The sequence below is a fragment of the Danio aesculapii genome, chromosome 13 (assembly GCF_903798145.1).
Source record: "Danio aesculapii chromosome 13, fDanAes4.1, whole genome shotgun sequence".
NCBI classification, from domain to species: Eukaryota; Metazoa; Chordata; class Actinopteri; order Cypriniformes; family Danionidae; genus Danio; species Danio aesculapii.
This window is the reverse complement of record NC_079447.1, coordinates 9,515,049-9,538,688: the sequence shown is the minus strand read 5'-3', so window position 1 is coordinate 9,538,688 and position 23,640 is coordinate 9,515,049. Positions and strand designations below refer to the sequence as shown.

General features: G+C 36.0%; 1 protein-coding gene across 1 annotated transcript in view; it reads right to left on the bottom strand.

Moving 5' to 3' along the window:
* The window catches only part of ablim1a (actin binding LIM protein 1a), a 110,324-nt gene extending 87,133 nt beyond the window's left edge, over positions 1 to 23,191 (bottom strand). The window contains exon 1 of the mRNA XM_056470693.1: positions 22,880 to 23,191. Within this exon, the coding sequence (XP_056326668.1) occupies positions 22,880 to 22,976 (97 nt within the window). The 5' untranslated portion in view covers positions 22,977 to 23,191. The remainder of the gene's footprint in view (positions 1 to 22,879) is intronic.
* Between the last annotated feature and the right edge of the window lie 449 nt (positions 23,192 to 23,640).

Here is a 23,640-nt window from a genome sequence, read left to right as displayed (position 1 = left end):
CTTTGCTGTATTGGCCCTGACATCCATGCAATAACAGGGCTCGAAATTGCGAGCATTTTGGTCGCATTTGCGCCCGAAATTTTATCTATGCGACCTCAAAATATATTTGGGAGCATTTTTGCGAGGGCATAAAATTGTTGTTGTGCAACCGATTTTCACTGCAAAATGCTCACCGCATGCGCGGATTTAGGACACATTCACGCAGAATGCATCTTTGCACTTGAAAAGCAGCTTAACACAGTTTAAAACCATTTAAACTTGTCATGCCAACTTGCTGCAGTAAACAAAATGTATGCGAAAATGTAAAGCGCTGAAGATGAGAGAATGAAAAAAACACTGACAGATTTTGACTTAGAAACCACCTAAAGCTACAAATAATGGCACATCTGATTACTGATCATGTGCTGAATGTTAATCCAGCATCTACACTTTTTGAAGCGTGGATAAAAGACTTTTGATAAAAGACTTTTAATAAAAGACCATTGGCTTCAAGTCTGTTATGACAATAACTAAAGCATTCACTGTAAAGTCTGTGGGACAGAATTTTCAGGTAACTGTTTGCCACATCTACACATTAAGCACAAGGGGTTCTGTTTAATTCTTCATTTAATTGCCAGATGCTGTCACCCGTGCAAGTGGCAGATTTATGTCAAATTTAACACCACGTACACCACTGACTAAGGTTAAACTAATATTGCAGCTCATAAAAAGACTGTTATTGCTGTTAAAATGATGTATGCAAATAATAAGGTATATGTCAAAAGCATGAGTGCAATATCAGACACCACCCGTGAGAACAGCTCAGTTAACGTTAAGAGATTCATTCATGTCAAGCAGTGCGTGCAGGGCTGGTGAGCGGTCCGTCCGTGTATCTTTTGGTCACTCAATTATGCTATAAAAATGTATTTTCTTGTGATAACAGGATTTTGTTGAGGCATATTTTTCTCACGCATGCATATATATTTTTATGCTTGTTAGTTTTGATTAGTGTTGATTTCAAATGCAATAAATCTGTTTATATAAAACTTGTAGTAACGGTGCTAATCGGTGGGTGCGACAAAATTTTATCTGGTGAGCCTAAATTTTTAAAGTTAGAAGCACCAGTACTACCAAGCAAAAAGGTTAATTTCGAGCCCTGAATAATCCTGGTGGAGCATGGAAACAAACACATACGACCCTTCATGAACAGCTAAATACTGCGTGCCATGCACAGCCACGGTCTAACAGCTTGGCAGGTCAGTCATCAGAAAACACGTGCAGTCATGAATAATTAAGAAGCAGGCTCTTCTCATAGGATAAGAAAACTCAGTCTATGAATAATAATGAGAATCCGACGCATCATCCTTGGACAGGCAGATACAAACAGGCGCTACATCACAGATTTTGATCCCGCCCCAATAATGATTTTAAATTCGGAAGATGAAATTAGCTGACAAAAGCTCAAAATTATCCAGTTTTATCCACAATTAAAGCTGACAGGTGCTAACATTATCTTAATTGAAGCTCAACACACACAAATCTGTTAGTTGCAAGCAACCCAGGCTCATTCTGAGAACGTAGTCCCGTGGACGTTTCTGAAGGCCGCGAAATACGTCCCGGGAGGTACGTATTTTTGCAGTTTTTGTTTTTGCGAATCCGCGAGAGGCCGCTGTGCGAGCTTTTTTCCCGCGCCATTCTCGCGTAAACCAGCCAGAGGCCGCTGTCGAATGACCTTCCGCCTGTCTACTTGGATGACAGAATGATTGACCGTGCGACCGGCTGACCCACCCTCCTTCGTCCCTAAACCCAACCAACGACGATTCACAAAAGCCGTCCAGAAAAAGAAAAGCCCTCGTCTGATTTTTACCACATTTTTGGATTTTGACCACATTCTCACCCTGTGACGAATTTGTTCGCTTCATTTTTTGGATTTTGTTTTTGTTTTCTTGCCTGATTTCTGGAACCGCTCTTCCCCGGACTCGAACCCGGTCGTCATCGTCGTGGTCAGCCCCTCTCTGCGCCTCGAGTCCGCCAAAGTACACGAAGAGCTAACCAGACAAACTGATTGCGGCGGGAAAGCCCTCGAGACGGAGGCGAGCGACCGGCCGGCAAGCGCCGAAAGGAACAGCGTCATACCACCCCGCAGCGTTCGCTTAAAAAAAATGAAATGCAGCCGTACGTACCCCTGGCTACGTATTTCGCAGTCTCCAGAAACGTCCACGGGACTACGTTTTCAGAATGAGCCTGGTTAAAATCTCAAAAAAGTACTCGAGGGTTTCTTGAATCTAACAAGCTAAAACTATTGACTTGCATATTTTTCCAACTATAGTAGTAGTAATAGTTTTCATTTTGCCTCAAAATATCTTCTTTTGAGTTCAACAGAATAAAGAAACTCATGATACACTTTATAATGAGTAAATAGTGAGTACATTTTGGGTAAACTACCCCTTTAAAAAAGCCAAATGAAGTTACTTTTCCACATCCACCCATGATCGGTTTGTTTAAATCTTTACCAAACAAGAATTTACAAGCAAATCCCAGAAAACCAAAAGGCACTGGATGGAGGAAATCTGCTGGATTTGACTGATGGTTTGCTTGTAATTCTTTCTACAAAGCCTTTTTGGTTGCGTCAAACACACTTGTGGAAATTTGTAGTTACATAAAGCTTAATTTCAAAAAGCAGTAACAATTATTTGTTGACATCTGTGTACTGATTAATACATTGCATAATGTTTTCCCCCTACCTCTCATGCACACATACGCTTTATGTGTCAAGATGTTTCCTGGCACTAGACGAGCACGACCTCTCAATTAGCATAATGAATTACTTCCATCCCATTAATAGCACACAATCCCTTTTTAGCAGCTGAGAAATTCACTTTCATTATCTGCTTTAGCTCATCTACACTCAGTGGAGATTCACAGAGCAATGCTAACATGACAGAAGAGTTTCTATTAAATGGGGAAAAAGGCCAACCAGACACTAAACTTCTTTTCGGAAAGGATGGTCTCATTCATATTCATAGACAAATTGTACATTTTGTGCATTTGCATAGACCCTGAAATGGATCAAAGAAAAAAAGGGTTTTTTAACCATAAGACTGAATGCTTCCCTGTCAAATATTAGAATTTGTGCATGATTATAAGGCTTTAAAAATGAATAAATTAATGTAAAAATAAATACATAAACAATAAATAAACAAATAAAATTTAAATACATTTTATTTACCGTGTGTGCATGAAAATTATTGATCTTTTTTTTATTTCAAGTATCATTAGAATATTTCAAGAGTTCACACTTAGCTGATGATTGATTATAAAGCTTGTTTGGCATGCTGTCCCAGGAGAGAGCCCTGAGCTCATAAGATCCTCGAGCCCGGGGCTCCCACCATTTGCACGGGGAGAAAGTGCAAACTCCACACAGAAACGTCGGCTGGCTTTGTAAGGACTAAAACCAGTGACGTTCTTGTTGTGAGGCAACAGTGCCACCTATCTAGGAAAGGAGGAGGAGTAAGGGTGGAAGGGGAGATTCTTCAAACAAAGATGGCTGTTATATGGAACTTAGGGGATTTATAGTGGTCTAGGAATCATCTGATTGGGGACTCATAAATTGAATAATGTGGGATCAGCTGCAAGCAATCATAAGCACGTGATCCTCTTGAAATTAGTTTATAAATAAACTTCACTAAGTATCTTAAAAAAACTAAGTAAACTTACTTTTAGATTAGTAACATGCATTAAATAGAACTTAATTTAAAAAAAAGTTATAGGCAATATCCTCAGTATTTAGATTTTTTGACCCTCAGATTCCAGATTTTCAAGTATTTGTACACTGTAAAAAATGCTGTAAAATGTACAGTATTACTAGCAATTTGGGTTGTAAAACTACAGTACAACTGTAATTGTTAATTAATTTACAGCGCACTTGTATATTTTACAGTATTTCTGGCAACCAAAATTAGCAGTAATACCAACATAGGCTCATTCTGAAAACGTACCGCTATATACATTTCTGGAGAGCGCCAAATACATCCCAGGAGCTATGTTTTTTGCAGTTTTTGTTTTTGCGAATCCACCAGAGCCGCTGTGAACGCTTTTTCAGATCTCAAATTTCTCTCATGAGTGCCATTCGTGCCTGCTGTTCAAATCCACTAGAGGCTGCTCTCGACTGACTGACTGACAGATCAACTGACCACACCCTCCTCCTTTCCTAATCCCAACCAACAGTGTTTTCAAAAGCACCGATTGACCCGCCCACCCACTTTCCTAAACCCAACCGACAGTTTTAAAAAGCAATCCAGAAAAAGATAAGCCCTTACATGATTTTTAACACATTTTCAGATTTTACTATTCTCACCCTGTTATTTACTTGTTTATTTTTATTTTTGGCATCTGTTTTTTTTTCTTACGTTCTTCACCAGACTCGAACCCTGTTGTTGTGGTCAACTCCTACCTACATCTCAAGTCCGCCAACCAGTGGTGTAGTCCTAATAAAAGGTGGTGTACTATTACCCACCCAACCCGCCAATTTTACCTGAACGTTTCAGCAAGACATCATTCAGTTAACTTTAGTTGCTAACCCACGAAATTTTCTCACAGCTGCTGTGGTCGTCAGGGGGCGGGGAATGGCGCAAAATATAAACAAAAATGCACCAATTGCAACAAATTAGGATGAGAGTTAAAAAGAATTTGGTATACAGTTAATGGGGAAGTCTAATCAGCAAAACAAGAGAGTATACCGAGGTTATACGCAATTATTGATCCTCAGAAGTCGTAATACCCAAGCAGCTAGTGGAAAAAAAGTAGGCATACTGAGTATCCGTGCGTATAGCCCCGACTACACCACTGCCGCCAACGTACATGGCAATCCATTGGACAAACTGGTAACAGCAGGAAAGCCATCCATACAGAGGTAAGCGGTCAGCCGGTAAGCACGAAAAGGAACGGCGTCATACCACCTCGTATCATTCGTTTTAAAGATGAAATGCAGCCATACGTACTTCTGGCTACATAATTCGTGATCTCCAGAAATATATATAGGGCTACGTTTTTATAATGAGCCTATGTTGAGTAGTACTGTAAATTTTCTGGCAATTTTTAACAATGTATTCTAGCCAAATATCGTCCTACGCTAACAATACTATGCATCAATAGAAAGCTTTTTGGATTTATACAGCTTTCAGGTCATGTATAAATCTCAAGTTTCCAAAATTATGACATTTATGACATGTTTTGTGGTCTAGGGTCACATAAATTAACTGAATTATGATTGAAAACTGTACATACATTTGCAAGACAATTCTGCATTAGTAAAAATATACATAAGTTATGATACTCAGGTTTGGGAAGTTAAATAATAATAAAAAAATCAAATACAATTGACATAAGAATACTAATGAGACCATAATGGAGACAAAGACTCAGCATAACTACTAATTTTCTCAAAATAAATTCCATCCCTCACCATTATCACTATTAGAGCAAAGCTAAATCAGGCAACATCATTCAGGCAACACTCAGGCAACATCATTATGCAATAAGAAAGAGGTGTGTGATGTCATAAGTTATGATATTCAGGTTTTGGAAAGTTATATAATAATAAAAAAACTCAAATACATTTTACATAAGAAAACATACGAATACCAATGAGATCATGCTGAAGACAAAGACACAGCACAACTACTAAGTTTCTCAAAACAAATTCCAACGCTCACCATTATCACTATTAAAGCTATAATCTAAATGATACCTATGCAATATCATAAGCAAGAGGTGTGTGTGATGTCAGTTTTAAGCATTTTAAATATTCATACCAGGCGTGAGGCTCTCGGTCATATAATAATCATCAGGATTGATGAATGGCAGCTGTTGCTTCACTGACTGTTTGGGGATCAGATACAGCACTTCTGCCACACGTCCATCTTCGATGACTGACATGCGTTTGACGGAGTGTGCGCGCTTGATGCGGGTGCGATTCACATGCTGACTGCGTCCCGATCCACATAGCTTCCCTAGGCTGTTCAAAGTGGGAAGAGACGGCATGGACACGGTGCACGATTAGTCCTCAAAATGTGACCAAAAACACTCCAGAATAAAATGGGAGGTCTTTGAGAGGTCTTTGGCCAAAACTTCAACCTGAAAAACCTCTGATTCTTCAGGTCAACAAATCTTAGATCTTGCTTGTTCTGGTTAAAAGTTTGGCAGATTGCGTCCCAATCCACACAGCTTCCCTAGGCTGTTCAAAGTAGGAAGAGAAGGCTTTGACATGGTACACGATTAGTCCTCAAATTGTGACCAAAAACACTCCAAAAATGATCAAATCTTGAAGTATTGGCCAATGAGAGGTCAAAACGTCAACCTGAAAAACCTCTGATTCTTCAGGTCAACCAATCTTAGATCTTGCTTGTCCTGCTTAAAAAGTTGGCAGATTGTGTCCCGATCCACACAGCTTCCCTAGGCTGTTCAAAGTAGGAAGAGACAGCATTGACAAAGCACACGATTAGTCCTCAAAATGTAACCAAAAACACTAAATAAAAGGGAGGTCTTTGGCCAAAACGTCAACCTGAAAAACTTTTGATTCTGTAGGTCAACCAATCTTAGATCTTGCTAGTCCTGGTTAAAAACTTGCCAGATTGCTTGGTGATCTACACAGCTTCCCTAGACTGTCCAAAGTGGGAAAGGAAAGGAAGAGAAGGCAAGGGATGGATATGACGCACAATTAGTCATCAAAATGTGATGAAAACACTTCCAGAAATGGTTGAATATTGAAGTTTTGATCAAAATGTCAACCTGAAAAACCTGATTCTTCAAGTCAAGAAATCTTAGATCCTGTTAGTCCTGGTTAAAAGGTTGCCAGATTGCATCTCGATCCAAACAGCTTCCCTAGACTGCTCAAAGTGGGAAGGGACGGCATAGTCCTCAAAATGTGATGAAAACACTCGAAAGAATGGTCAAATCTTGAAGTTTTGACCAATGAGAGGTCAAAACGTCAACCCAAAAAGCCTCTAATTCTTCAGCTCAGCCAGTCTTAGATCTTGCTTGTCCTGGTTAAAAGCTTGCCAGATTGCATCCCAATCTACACAGCTTCCCCAGGCTATACAAAGTGGTTTAGTCCTTAAAATCTGACCAAAAACACTAAAAAAAAAGTTTTTTTGAGAAGTCTTTGGCCAAAACATCAATTGGAAAAACCTCTGATTCTTCAGCTCAACCAATCTTAGATCTTGCTATTCCTGGTTCAAAAGGTTGCCAGAGTATGTCCCAATCCACACAGCTTCCACAGGATATTCAAAGTGGTTTAGTCCTCAAAATGTGACCAAAAACAGTCCAAAAATAGTGAAATGTTGAAGTATTAACCAACAAGAGACCTCAGTTTCTTCAGGTCAAGGAATCTTAGATCTTGCTAGTCCTAATTAAAAAGGTTGCCAGAATAATAATGCTCCCCTCTTGAAAAACAGCACCTCTTCATCAGGTGAAGACCACAAATGAACTCTATGCCGATGTGTAAAGAATAAGAAGTGGCTGGAATATCTCCTCGGCTTCTCCCAAGAGGATTAACCCTGACGTCTACACTATACGATTATCTCTTGGACACGACTAGATCATGCCACCAGAGCTGCCGCACAAGCCGCTTGAGGAGACTAGTTTAATGACACAACTAAAAATATACTGTGCTCTGCAGCTAAATCAAGAATGCTCATCATTGAGACAATTAACAAGTCCTTATTTGCACCGTTTGAGTCTTAATTTAGACACAAAGTCTGTTTTTTTGCGAATTAAAACGTAGTGCGCAAGATTAGCTGCAAATCTAAGCAGATGCTCAGAGATGCAGGTCTGCGGTAATCCCGCAAAACTCCTGTAAATCTTTAAATCACTGGATTTTCTTATTTAGCCAAAGAAATGGCATCAGAATGAAAAACACATAATTATGTAATGATGGGGGGGGGGGGCTCTATTGCAGAAATAATATACAGTCTTTATATTAAATCTACAGTTGAAGTCAGAATTATTAGCCCCCCTTTGAATTTCTTTTATATATATATATATATATATATATATATATATATATATATATATATATATATATATATATATATATATATATTTCTAAAATGATGTTTAACAGAGCAAGGAAATTTTCACAAAATGTCTGATAATATTTTTTCTTCTGAAGAAAGTCTTATTTGTTTTATTTCAGCTAGAATAAAGGCAGTTTTTAATTTTTAAAAAACCCTTTTAAGGTCAAAACTATTAGCCCCTATAAATCCTCCTAGGGCTTGAGTGTCCACAAACGTGGACAGCACATTTTAGCTCTTATGTGGCTATTTAAAATACTTTGAATGATTTATATTTTGTTACAGACATACAGTGTCATCCTGCAACTGTTTTGCAGCATATAAAATGTCCCAAACCCTATTTTAACTGTCCAAAATGAAAAAAAAAAAAAATAGTTTTCACTCTCTGATAGTCAAAGCATGTTAAAAAAATTATATGTTAAATAAGTGTTTTATGTAAAATCGGACCATGAGTCCACATTTATGGACATCATTTTTCTCTAAAAGTACATCTTATTAAAAGATGATATTTAGATTTTAATTAGGTTCTAATAAGCCCGAATAGCAAACAGAAATAAAAATCCATGTGAAAAAAATATCTTGTGCCTTAAGAGGTTAAGCTAATTTTTTTCTCGATAGTCTACAGCAGTGTTTCCCAACCCTGTTCCTGGAGGCACACCAACAGTACATATTTTGGATGTCTCCCTTTTCTGACCCATTAACTTCAGGTGTTGGAGTCTCTTCTGATGTTATGATAAGATTATTCAGGTGTGTTTGATTAGGGAGAGGTTGAAAATGTGGACTGTTGGTGTGCCTTCAGGAACAGGGTTGGGAAACACTGGTCTACAGAACAAACCATCGTTATACAATAACTTGCCTAATTACCTTTAACTGACTTTATCTGACTTTAACTGTATATGTCTTAAATACATAAATTTGGACATGCCATGCCTTTGTGTTAAAATGTAAATAAAAGCTGAGAAATGTTTTTTTTCTTCAATGATGGCTCTTGTACATCGTCTTATTGTCTTTCGGGAGACGCCTGTGTCATTTCCGGTGCCCTGATATTTTATCCTACCCATCAGATTACGCTACCAACACAACATATTTAAATGGTTCTGAGGTTGGGGTTAGGAATTAGGTAGGAAAATCTGACACCAGTCAAAAAAACTAAAAAACTTGCTGGTTGAATAAAAGTAATTTTAAGTCAGAAGCCAGGGGTACAAATATATACACACTCACTGGCCACTTTATTAGGTACACCTGTCCAACTGCTCTTCAACGCCACAGCCTACCTGAGTATTGTTGCTGACCATGTCCATCCCTTTATGACCACAGTGTACCCATCTTCTGATGGCTACTTCCAGTAGAATAACGCACCCTGTCATAAAGCCCAAATCATCTCAGATTGGTTTCTTGAATATGACAATGAGTTAGTTCACTGTACCCAAATGGCCTCCACAGTCACCATATCTCATTTCAATAGAGCACTTTTGGGATGTGGTGTAACGGGAAATTCACATCATGGATGTGCAGCTGACAAATCTGCAGCAACTGTGTGATGCTATCAAGTCAATATGGACCAATATCTCTGAGCAATATTTATGCCAATATTTATACATAATCTTTGCCACGAAGGATTAAGGTGGTTCTGAAGGCAAATGGGGGTCCAACCCAGTACTAGTAAGGTGTACCTAATAAAGTGGCCGGTAAGTGTTTTTTTTTTATATATCCATATGAGAGTCTGAATTCTTGAGCAATGCAATTTGTAATATATACAATATATACTGAAAAATGATTTAAATATTTCCAATTCAAAACTGCACATTTAAAGGGATAGTTCACCCAGAAATGTAATTTTCTTCCTCTTGACTTGCCAGTACGAGTTTATTGACGAGTTTATTTGACCAGTACAAGTTTATTTGTTTCGCTGAACACGAAAGTAGATATCTTGAAGAATGTTTCAAACCAGTAACCATTGACATCCATAGTAGGAAAAACAAAAACTATGGGAGTCAATGGTTAGAGGTAGGGCTGCACAATATTAGAAAAATCTGATATTGTGATATTTTGTTTTGCTACGATATATATTGCCATTTTCCCAGTGATGGGTTTAACCGGAAGGACATTCGCTGCGTAAAACATATGCTGGATAAATTGGTGGTTCATTACGCTGTGGCGAACTTAGGTCGATAAAGAGACTAAACCGAAAAGAAAATGAATGAATGAATAAAAGCAATTTTACCAGATGGCTTGAATAGCTTGAATTTGTGAAATAAAATCATTAATTTAGATTGTTTGTTTTTTATTAGGGTGTGAATCATGTATAAAAATAGAATTGCATGAATAATTACAACAGAGCAAAGAAAAAAGTCAAATAAACAGATATTTACGGTTTTCCGGAGAGTCAAACAGTATTTAGACACAGAAATGTATTAATGTAATGTCAAATAACACTGTAGTCTTTATTGTATTAATAAATCAGTCAAATTTCTCCTCATTAAAGTTACAAATGCTTTATGTTGTGCCCAAATGTTTAACACTTTCCTGAAGTGCCTTTAAAAACATGCAAATGATAAAGATTTACTCTGTTGTGGTTACACAGACTCCACAAATCTCATGTAAACTCAATTGTTGGCATTGTGATATCGATGCTGAAACGATATATTGTGCAGCCCTAATTAGAGGTTTCCAACATTTATCAAAATATCTTCTTTTTTTCCAACAAAACAGATAAACTCAAACTGGTTTGGAACAAGTCAAGGGTGTGTAAATGAGGGTATGTTATTCATTTAGGCGTGAAAAATCTTTGATTCAGACTTATCTGCTTTTTATTTGCAATTATGAAATTCAAATAAAAAAGTTCATTTTATTTAGTAGAGGCTGGTTCATTTATTCATTTTCTTTTTAGCTTAGTCCCTTTATTAATCTAGGGTCTTCACAGCAGAATGAACTGCCAATTTATCCATATGTTTGTCCAATTTCTATATGTTTTACGCAGAGGATGCCCTTCCAGCTGCAACCCTTCAACACCCATACACACTCATTTACACACATACACTACGGACAATTTAGTTTATTCAATTCACCTACACCACATGTTTTTGGAAACCGGAGCACCTGGAGGAAACCCACACGAACACGGGGAGAAAATGCAAACACACAGAAACGGCAACTTCCAACTTCCAGCGACCTTCTTGCTGTGAAGCGAACGTGCTACCCACTGCACCACCATGCAGCCATTAGAGGCTGGTGTTTGGCATAAAAAAATACAATCACTGTAGCTTAATCAATGTGAGACAGATGTTCATTGACTTTTACAAATTCACAAATCCCTCCCACACCTTTGCATTTGTTCCTTCACCCCTAGAGGATAGAGGTGAGAACATATGGGCATCCATAGACAATGGGACTTGCCTTTCTGACTGAGGTGAAAAATACTGTTAAGGCTATGGGGATTGTCTGTTGAACATACAGTGCATCTCTTTATTATCCAGCCACTGGAATAAGACCGACACTGCAGTTTAATGTTATATTAATTTTCTAGGCAATATATTTAAAATCCAGATAGGACTTAATTTATTTTGACCTTGATTGAAAAATGTAACCGCAGCTAAATTTCCTGCTGTGCTGCCTGGTGATCTTTCATTATGCATTTTGGGGCTTTCTGCCAATTCTAGCTAGAATAAAAGCTGGAGGGAGCTGGAAATTGGTGCTGCCATCAAGTTAAAATAAAATAAAATAAAATAAAATAAAATAAAATAAAATAAAATAAAATAAAATAAAATAAAATAAAATAAAATAAATGTAAAAAAAAATAGAACAAAAACAAAAATAAATAAATAAATAAATAAATAAATAAATAAATAAATAAATAAATATTATTATCAGCAATATTAATAATAATATTAATATTAATAATAATTATAAATATTATTATTATTATTATTATTCATTTATTGTTTTATTTATTTAATTATTATTATTAATAAAAATAACAATTCTTCTTCTTATTATTATGAATACTACTACTACTACTAATACTAATAATAACAATAATTATTATTATTATTAGTAGTAGTAGTAGCAGTATTTTTTTTATTTATTTAGTAGTAATAATGATAATAATAATAATAATAATAATTACAAACATACATATATACATAAATACATACATACATACATATTTTTATAAATAATAATAATTTAGCATTTAATAACAATTTTTATTTAAAAAAAAAAAATCTTGTTGTTAACTATCCCACTGAGCAAGGCACATCTGAAACACATCAGAAAACTGATCTGAAACATCTCCCTAACATCATAGGTTTGCTGAAATAATATGAATATTTCTAGAATGACATTATGAAATTGTACTTTGTTGATCAACATAACTTAAAGTGGAGTATTCACAATACAGCATGCCTTGTGTCCCTTATTGATTTTATAAAATTGTTGACAGACTTTACAAATGACATATTAAGCAAATAAATATTTACAGGTATTCATATGTCTTTTTTGAAGAGATATATTGACCTATCATCTTCTCCCCAGAAAAATTCAACAATAAACTAGTTAAAAATGAAAAACATACTAAGAGATAGCAAATGCAGGAGAAAATCATGTGTTAAAAATAATAGTTTAAAGAATAGTGTCTGATCTATGATATTCTGTTCTTTTGCTGTTTACTGTCCCTATAATGGACTATTTTTCTAGTGAGGGATGGAATTTATTGAGTAAAAAAGGATTATAAATCAATAATGTAACAATAAGATAAAGAATGCACATGAAAAACAAAATTATAAATAGTATTCAGAAACTGTGGACACACACATACACACGACTTCAACATCTTCAACATGAGAGCAAACACAACATCAGAAGGGCTCATTCTTACTTTAATATATAAACAATAAGGAGATCATTTTGATGAAATACATAATATAAAATTGAAACCACAACGACAAGAGATGGTTATTTATAAACTAATTTCGAGATGATCTCGTGCTTATGATTGCTAGTTGCTGGATCCAATTATTTTTATATTTAATTATAATTATCCAATTCTCAATGCACCAATCAGACGTCTCCCAAGCTACAACAAATACCCTGGGTTACGTACCATCGCTATCTTCGTTTCGATGATTCCCCCCTTCCACCCCTACTCCTCTATCTCCTAGATGGGTGACACGGTGGCCTAGTGCTTAGCACTGTTGCCTCACAGCAAGAACGTCTCTGGTTCCAGGCTTTACCAAACCAGCAGATGTTTCTGTGCAGAGTTTGCACTTTCTCCCCATGCTCACGTTAGTTTCTCCCGGGTTTCCCGGTTTCCTCCCACCATCCAAAAAACATGCAACTTAAGTTAATTGACTAATCCAGATCGGCACCATAGACATGCTCCTAGTAAGTAGTTATCTCTTAAGAGCAATCACTATCCGTTCATTAATTAAAACAGCAGGGGAGCTTTCGAGATCTACCTGAGCTCAAACTCACCTCTCGCCTTGCAACGGGAGGGAGCCCCGGGCTCGTGGATCTTATGAACTCACGGCTCTCCCAGGACAGCATGCCAAAGTAGCTTATAATTAATCAACAGCCAAGTGTGAACTCTTGAAACAGACATTCTGCACCATGATGTAATGTTTACAGAGTCATTTACAGTGATTCCTAAAGCAGCTTAACCAATCAGAATTAAGGATCAATTTAGAAATATAATATTAAATATTACGAAATGCATAACTCTTGCAAATAAACTTCCTCCTGATTATATAAGCCGATTTGAATGGCATGACAGACATCTAAATCCAAACTAGAAAACTAATCACATCTGAAAAGTGCTTTAGTCGCTGTCGATTCACTAAACAATGACAAATTCTGAAGAAAAGCACTGAACTCTTGCTTTTATGACATTACATGCTAAAAAATCTGATTAAACAGACATGTGTCCCTCTGACAGACCCTACGGAGGGTCTTTCTGCACTCTCAGATGCATTAGAGAGGCAGTGAATCAGCAGTTTATACTATTAAGACAGACCCAGGCTCTGTTCCAAACCCTACAGAGATGCCTACGCAAGCAGGAATTGGAATAAAAAGGGTTCTTGAAAAAGGAAATTAGCATGCTTTCCAAGACAACAAAACTGCTTCTTCGTACTTGTCCTCTACAGAGAAGGTCATCACATAATACAATATAATGACGAAGGACACTATATATACAGACTATACACTGGCAAACTTTGTAATAATTAGAGTTTTAGTAAAAAATATGATCTTATGCTGGGTTCACAGCAAATATCAGTTTTAGGGTTACATATAAAGTCAACACAAATGTGTGATAAGAGGAGAATTTCCACCAGGCGGGTCGAACGAAGGTTGATATTATACTCTATGTGATAATCAGAATCAGAATCAGTTTTATTGCCAAGTGTGCTTCACACACACAAGGAATTTGTTTTGGCTACAGAAGCTTCAAGTGTACATAAAGTGACAATTGACAACACAAAATAAATCTGAAAAAAATAAAATAATAATAATAAAAAATGATGAACATTAAACAGATGCGGTTAGTGAAGAAACCTGGATGTTGAGTTGTATGTACAGATTGTTATAAATATACAGGTTATAAGGTGCTGTGTACAAGTGGGAATGTAATATGGATATGGATATGGAATGTAATGTAATATGGTAATATGGAAGTATGGAAGGCAATTTCTGACAGAAAAAGAAAAAAATGCCTTAAAATTTCTAAATTATTATAAGGAGGACATCCTACCGCCCCTGTAAAAAAACACATTCATTCATTCATTCATTCGTTTTCTTTTCGGCTTAGTCCGTTTAACAATCTGGGGTCGCCACAGCGGAATGAACCACCATCTTATCCAACATCCTCGGATGTTTTCTGGTGATGGGTTGCAGCTGGAAGGGCATCCGCTGCGTAAAAACATATGCTGGATAAGTTGGCAATTCATTCCGCTGTGGTGACCCCTAGATTAATAAAGGGACTAAGCTGAAAAAAAAATTAATGAATGAATAAAAATAGACTAATATGAATGTGTTTACTTGATTTATTTACAATACAATTTGTAACGTAATATTTTCTGTCTTTCAGTAGAGATATTATATGAGAGACTTGCTTTGTTTACCAAATAAGTGGATCTAATTGGATTTACATTGTAAACATTAAATAAAAGTTACAAAGCAATTCTTTTTTATTTCATATATTAGGTTTTTATTTATGATACTCCCAAAATAATTCCACATAAATCCGCAAATTTTTTAAAAACATTTCTCAGCAGAAATAGCAAAATATGTCCGTAGATTCTGTCTGGCTCTACTCATAACTTCAACTTCTGTTTGATCTCATAATTTCGACTTTTTAAGTCATAATTTTGACATCTCATAATTTCACATTTACAATTCTTAATTTTGACTTTTTATCTCATAATTTTGACTTTTTATCTTATACTTTTGACTTGCTAAGTTATAATTTTGACATAATTTTAGATTTTTTTCTTACCTGGTGGAAACAAGATCTCAATAATATGACATTATAATCAACTGAGGGAACCAAAGAGGGAAGAAATCACTTTCCCGAACTCTCACATTCAATCTGCTCAGTTGGTGGAATGAACTCCCTTACTACATCAGAACAGCAGAGTCACTTGCTGTCTTCAAGAAACGACTAAAAACGCAACTGTTTAGTCTACACTTTCCTTCCTAATCTGCAACTGCCTCTCTGGCTATACCACTAACTGTGCCCTCTCTCTCTCTCTCTCTCTCTCTCTCTCTCTCTCTCTCTCTCTCTCTCTCTCTCAAAAAAAAATAAATAAAAAATTTTACTAATGCTTTGCTTCTTAGACTTTAAACACCTGAAACTTGTCTATAGCACTTGTTCACTGCTGCTCTTATAGTTGTGTGAATTGCTTCCTTGTCCTCATTTGTAAGTCGCTTTGGATAAAAGCGTCTGCTAAATGACTAAATGTAAATGTAAACTGCAAGTTTGCTTCGGTGCGTGCAACAAATATGATGTCATAAAATGCCGAAATTAATTTTTATCTCGTACTTTTGACTTTTTAAGGCATGATTTTCTTTTCTTACCTGGCAGAAATGGGCTTTTTATGTCATTTTATGTCATAAAATGTCGAAATTATAATTCATTCATTCATTTTCAGCTTAGTCCCTTTATTAATCTGGAGTCACCACAGCGGAATGAACCACCAACTTATCCAGCATATGTTTTACACAGTGGATGCCCTTCCAGCTGCAACCCAGTACTGGGAAACTGTGGTACTAAGGGGGAAACCGGAGCACCTAGAGAAAACCCACGCGAACAAGGGGAGAACATGCAAACTCCACACAGAAATGCAAACTGATCCAGTCGGGGCTCAAACCAGCGACCTTCTTGCTGTGAGGCGACAGCGCTACCCACTGCGCCACCGAAAAAAAAAATAAATCTTTTCATTATGAGATAAGCCCCACTAAGGAAGAAATCCTGGAACCGCAACTGTAAATAAAGCACATATTTATATATGTCAAATAAAACATATATCTTTTTTAAGTCATAACTTCAATGTCTCTTCGGTCTCATAATTTCGACTTTATACATCATAATTTTGACATCCCGTAATTTCAAATTTGTAAGTCAAAATTTTGACTGTTTAAGTCACTTTGCGTGCAACAAATATGATGTCATAAAATGTCCAAATTATGATTTAACTAGTCAAAATTGCGAGATACTAAGGAGGAAAACCTGTAAATAAAGCACAAATAAAACATGTCTTTTTAACTCATAATTTTGAACTGCTATTTGTTTATGCATTTCAAAAGTAGAAAATACTTTAAGATGTAATAACATTTAATAAAATATTCATAAAATGAGAATGTTCATTCGTTTATTTTCATTTCGGCTTAGTCCCTTTATTAATCCGGGGTCACCACAGCGGAATAAACCGCCAACTTATCGAACACGTTTTTATGCAGTGGATGCCCTTCCAGCCGCAACCCATCTCTGGGAAACATCCACACACACTCATTCACACTCATACACTACAGACAATTTTAGCTTACCCAATTCACCGCATGTCTTTGGACAGTGGATGAAACCAGAGCACCCGGAGGAAACCCACGCAAACGCAGGGAGAACATGCAAACTCCACACAGAAACGCCAACTGACCCAGCCGAGGCTCAAACCAGAGACTTTCTTGCTGTAAGGCGACAGCACTACCTACTGCGCCACTGCGTCGCCAAAATGAGAACGTTTTTAATTTTTTAAAACAGACTTTGTGAGGATAAAAACACTAAAATGCCTTAATTATGACTCTGAGAAACATCTTTTGAAAAGAGCCTCAAATTATGCTGGCAGATGCTGACATATTTCATAACAGACCACGGAGGATTAGAATTATGCATGTAATCTTTGAACTATCAAATGCTGAACATAATTTACATGTCAACAGAAAATGAGATTTTAAAGGGAGGGGAGTAGAGAGTGATGGGAATGGATGAAGGTTAGAAGGGATGAAGTTTTTCTTTCCTCGTGATGCTCTGAGTGATATTGGGCTTCATGAATAATAGAGCTCTGCTGTCTCCATTATATGAAGCTGTCTTCCGTTCCCTCTCTCTCACATGACTCATGCACTAATCTGACCTCAACATGAAAAGCGTTTCAGAAAATGTCACGAAAAGGGCAATTTTAGATAAGTTAGGTAACAAGATCGCTGGAAATGTACTAACAATGGATGCTTGCATTAACTTTTAATGTAGTTTGCAATTCAGCTGTTTGTGAACTTTCAAAGTTCAAAGTGCAGAAATAAATAGTTACTGTTTAAGAAAGAGTCATCAGTAATTGCAGATCTGGCACAACATATTGTAGGTTTGTAATAGTAATTGTCTTCATTGGCTGGCCAAAAAGCGATTAGTTGACTTTACTTTAAAAAAGTGAGTAAATCCATTGCTCAGTAGTCCGGTAAGTCATTTTTCATCGGTAAGTCCCTTATTCATCAGGGTTCGCCACAGCAGAATGAACCGCCAAATTATCAAGCATTTGTTTTACACAGCGGATGCCCATCCAACTGCAACCCAGAATTGGGAAACACCCACAAACTCCCACATTCACACTACAGCCAATTTAGCTTATTCATTCACCTATACTGCATGTCTTTTGGACTGTGGTGGAAACCGGAGCAGCCAGAGGAAACCCACATCAATACGGGGAGAAGATGCAAACTTCACACAGAAATGCACACAGAAATGCCAACTGACCCAGCCGGGACTCGAACGAGCGACCTTCTTGCTGTGAGGTGACAGTGCTAACCACTGCACCACAGTGCCGCCCCAAACCCATTGTTTGTAAAACAATTAGTTGACTTTACTTTAAAAAAGGTGAATAAACTTGTTACTTTTAAAGCACAGGTGTCAAAGCCAGTTCTTCGAGGTGTAACCCTAATTAAACACACCTGATCAAACTGAGTCCTTCAGGCTTGTTTGATACCTACATATAGGTGTGATGAAGCAGGGCTGGAACTAAACTGCATGGCATCATCCCTTCAGGAATTGACTTTGACACCCCTGTTTTAAAGTGATTAGTTGACTTTACTGTCAAAAAGTGAGTAAACCTGTTGCTTTTGAATCGATTAGTTGACTTTACTTTAAAGAGGGACTAAACTTGTTGCTTTTAAAGCAGTTAGTTGACTTTACTTAAAAAGTGACTAAATCCATTGCTTTTAAAGAGATTATTTGACTTTACTTTAAAAATGAGTAAACCTGTTGCCTTTAAACTGATTAGTTGTGTTTAAATAAACAAGTGAGTAAACCCATTGCCCTAAAATTATTAAGTAAATAATCTATGTCCACCCCTCGATCCAGTTATGTGCTTTCTGGGAGCACTGTCCAAAGAAATGTTTAATAAAGAAACAAGATATATCTTAAGGATATTATTACTGGATGCAAAAAAATTATAACAGTACACTGGATGGAAGAAAGTTCTCCAAAGGTGAATCGGTGGATTAAGAAGTGTATATAACTTAAACAGGTCTATGGAAAAAATGACTGCATGCCTACAAATGAAGACTGATATTTTTCTGAAGAGGTGGAAAATTATTATGACATAATTATAGGTTGCTTAACCTATGGTCACTGTAATTTGATGTAACTACAATGCAACACAATGTAACTTGATGTACAAGCGTATCCCCTGTAAAGTAATTATGATGGCAATACCTTTTATTTATTTATTTTTTTACTATTTTCTTTTCTTTTCTTTTTAAAATTATTATTATTATTATAATTTCATTACTATTTTTTATTTTATATTATATATCACCTCATGTGTAAGGGGTTAAATTGTTGGGGAAGGAGGTGTTCTGTAAAAAATATATTGAAAAAAAACTTAAATAAAAAGTTTGAAAAATGTATAATCTATGTCCATAATTATAAAATATAAGTTAAGTCAAGAGTGGGTAGCGATGTCGGCTTACAGCAAGAAGGACACTGGTTTTCTCCATGTTGCCGTGGGTTTCCTCCGTGTGCTCCGGTTTCCCCCACAGACCAAAGACATGTGCTACTGTATAGGTGAATTGGGTAAGCTAAATCCGCCGTTCCGCCAACTGATTAGTAAAGGGACTAAGCCGAAAAAAAAAAAAGAATGACTGAAAGTTAAGTCAACTTAACAGTTGCCAGTTCCAATGGCATAACTCACTTTTTAAAGTAAAGTCAACTTGCAGCGTTTAAAGCAGGGTTACACATCATTTTTATTCAAAGTAAAGTAATTAATGGCTTTTTCCAGTGTACTTTGACCCTCAGTTCCGAGGCCTTGATGAGCTGGGTTTGTGCTGTCAACATCTGACAACAGATATCAAATTAATGAAATGATAGAAAAAAACTATTAAAATAAGATATAAAAAGACATTTCAAAAAACATTTATATAAAAATTTTCAAATAAGAAAAATAGACAGACAAATGTGCAGATGAATGTTCCAGCTGTTCTTGTTTATTCTAAAAATGCCAAATCATTATTATACTATATTTTGAAAAACAATCAAAAATAAATAAGCTTTTCGTTGTTAGTATGTTGGTATAAATAAAATAAAAATATTTGAATGTCTAGAATCCATTCAATCAGTCAGTCAGTCAGTCATTTTCTTTCAGCTTAGTCCCTTATTTATCAGGGGTTGCAGAATGAACCGCCAACTATTCCAGGATGTGTTTTACGCAGCGGATGCCCTACAAGCTGCAACCCAGTACTGGGAAACACCCATACACACTCGCATTCACACATGCACTCATACACTACGGCCAATTTAGTTCAGCCAATTCACCTATATCACATGTCTTTGGGGGCAAAGCTGTCTAATTTAACAAACATATCAATGGAAAAACTAACTTGCATATTAAGAAATAAACACATAATTTTGGGGAGCTTTTATGTTGTTTTTAACAGGTGATGGAGTTGGAAATGTTTTTTTAGAAGATTAGAAAAATAGGTCCAAAATTTTGGAAAAGTATCTTCGGACTTTATTCTCAGGCTTTTGAAATGGACATTAAATTTGATGTGGAATTAGCATTATTTGGATGTTCAGACCAGGCTCTAACTTGGCTTAAACATCAACAACTCTCCCTTATGTTTGGCATGGTGCTGGCCAAGAGAGAGATTCTGATGGAGTGGAAATCCACAACACCTCCAAGTTTTTTTAATGGTAAGCTGAAATGGTTTCTGCCCTCAAGTTGGAAAGGCTACGTTTCTCTAGATTTGGCAAACAGAAGATGTATGACCAAATATGGGTCCCCTTCCTTGGATGTTTAGATTAATAATTTATCCTTCCTTTTACATGTCATTCTATTTTGTTTCTTATTCCATCAGTTTGGCTGAGATTTCTTTATTGTTTTTTTATGGTGCTGTATTATTGCTGTATTGTTTTCTAGTGCTTTGTTACATGTTCTAATTAGTATCAGGTATTAACACCGAGATAATTTTGTTAACATATACAGTTGAAGTCAAAATTATTTGCCCCCTTGTTTATTTTTTTCCCAATTTCTGTTTAACAGAGTGCAGATTTATTCAACACATTTCTAAACATAATAATTTTAATAACTCATTTCTAATAACTGATTTATTTTATCTTTGCCATGATGACTTAGGCTTAACTAGATTAATTAGGTTAAATAGGCAGGTTAGAGTAATTAGGCAAGTAATTGTATAACGATGGTTTGTTCTGTAGACTATCGAAAAATATATAGCTTAAAGGGGCTAATAATATTGACCTTAAAATGGTTTTTTAATATTATTAATAATAATTAATTAATAAATAATTATAATATTAAAAACTGCTTTTATTCTAGCTGAAATAAAACAAATAAAACTTTACCAGAAATATATATATATATATATATATATATATATATATATATATATATATATATATATATATATATATATATATATCAGACACAATGTGAAAAATTCTTTGCTCTGTTAAACATAATTTGGGAAATATTTAAAAAAGAAAGAAAAGGGGGGCTAATAATTCTGACTTCAGCTGTACATAGGATGTACACTATCGGGTGTTAGGTTTTATGAAAACTTCTATAAATAAAGTAAAAATAAAAACAAGTTTTGGGATATTTACAGCAGGAAATTGATCAAATAACTTTACACAATAATTCAATGCTTTTTGGTATAATAGAAAAATCATTTTGACCCATACAATGTATTTTTGGCTATTGTCAAAAATGTATCCACAAAAAAACATACAATCCAGAGTCATATTCAAAAGTAGTTGAGCACTAAAATCATCCAACCACTGATTTCAGATCAGCGTCTGAGCAAAACACCATTGGATGTGAATGGATGAGTAGGACAGCATGTCCTCTTCATGTTTTAGATGACATGCCAAACTCTCACCCTAGTTTTAATATACAATTTTTTTCTTTCCATATTTTGAAGTCAAAATTATTAGCCCTCCTGAATTATTAGCCCCCCAGTATATTTTTCCTCCAATTTCTGTTTAACGGAGAGAAGATTTTTTTCAACACATTTCTAAACATAATAGTTTTAATAACTCATTTCTAATAACTGATTTATTTTATCTTTGCCATGATGACAGTAAATAATATCTTACTAGATCACTTGATCGAAATCGCAATCTTTTTTCGATTAATCGTGCAGCACTAATTATGACAGTACATAATATTCTAGATATTTTTCAATATACTAGTATTCAGCTTGAAGTGACATCTAAAGGCTTAACTGGGCAAGTTAGGGTAATTAGGCATATCATGTGTTCTGTAGACAATCAATTTATATATATATATATATATATATATATATATATATATATATATATATATATATATATATATATATATATATATATCTTAAGGGGGCTTAATAATATTGACTAAAATGTTTTTAAAAATTAAAAACTGCTTTTATTCTAGCCGAAATAAAACTAATTTCAAACAAAAGACTTTCTCCAGAAGAAAAAATTTTATCAGACATACTGTGGAAATTTCCTTGCTCTGTTAAACATAATTTAAGAAATGTTTGAAAAAGAGTGCAAAAAAAAAAATAATTCACAAGAGGGCGAATCATTTTGGCTTCTGTATATTCTCTATACTTCTTTTGGCTTCTGCTTCTTCTTTGAAGCTCAGCACACAGCCAATTAGCTACAAATAAATACACCATTAAGGCTAAAGTGAAAATGCACGCATTTCACCTCCCGAAAACTGATCCAGCATCAGTTCCAGCACACAAATCAGAGACAACACCCTTTCAGAGGAAAACAAAGGCACAACGCATCCAGCAGAGACAAACACATAAATCACTCAGAGCATAAAAACAGCCAAATCTGCGCTTACCATCCAGTCCAAAGCAGGACGTGATTTTTTGGGCGTAGTTGCACAGTCCATCATAAGGAGGCTGTTTTTGCTGGTGCACTGCACTCTTCTCCCCCATCTCTACTGACAAACATACACACACTCACACCCTTCCAGACTCGCAGGACGGCCCCGGCAGGACCTTCTGAGGCTGCGTCCTCATCAATAATTCACATTCGCACGCGGGCCACATGCACACGCGCACAGCAGACTCAGGAAAGTGCTGAGACGGAGAGTCCTCGCTGCATGTGCTCTGCTGTCCGGACTGAGAGGAAGAACAGCAGGAGGAGGAGATTCAGGTTACCGCGGCAGCCGTTGTCAAGGATAGGCTGGTGATGCTGCAGTCTAACAGGTAGAAAAAGTCTGCCGTTCCTGGCGCAGAGCAGGGCGGGGCATTTACGGGACGAGCAGAACAGAGATGCAACAACACACAAGCAAACAAACACACACACACACACACAGCTGAAGTCAAAATTATTAGCCCTCTTGTGAATTTTTTTAAATATTTCCCAAATGATGTTTAACAGAGCAAGGAATTTTTCACAGTATTTCCTATAATATTTTTTCTTCTGGAGAAAGTCTTATTTGTTTTATTTCGGCTAGAATAAAAGCAGGTTTTAAAGACATTTTAAGGTATTAGCCCCCTTAACCAATATTTGTTTTCGATTGTCCACAGAACAAACCACCGTTATACAATGACTTGCCTAATTACATTAATGCTTTTACTTTATAGTAGCTTATTT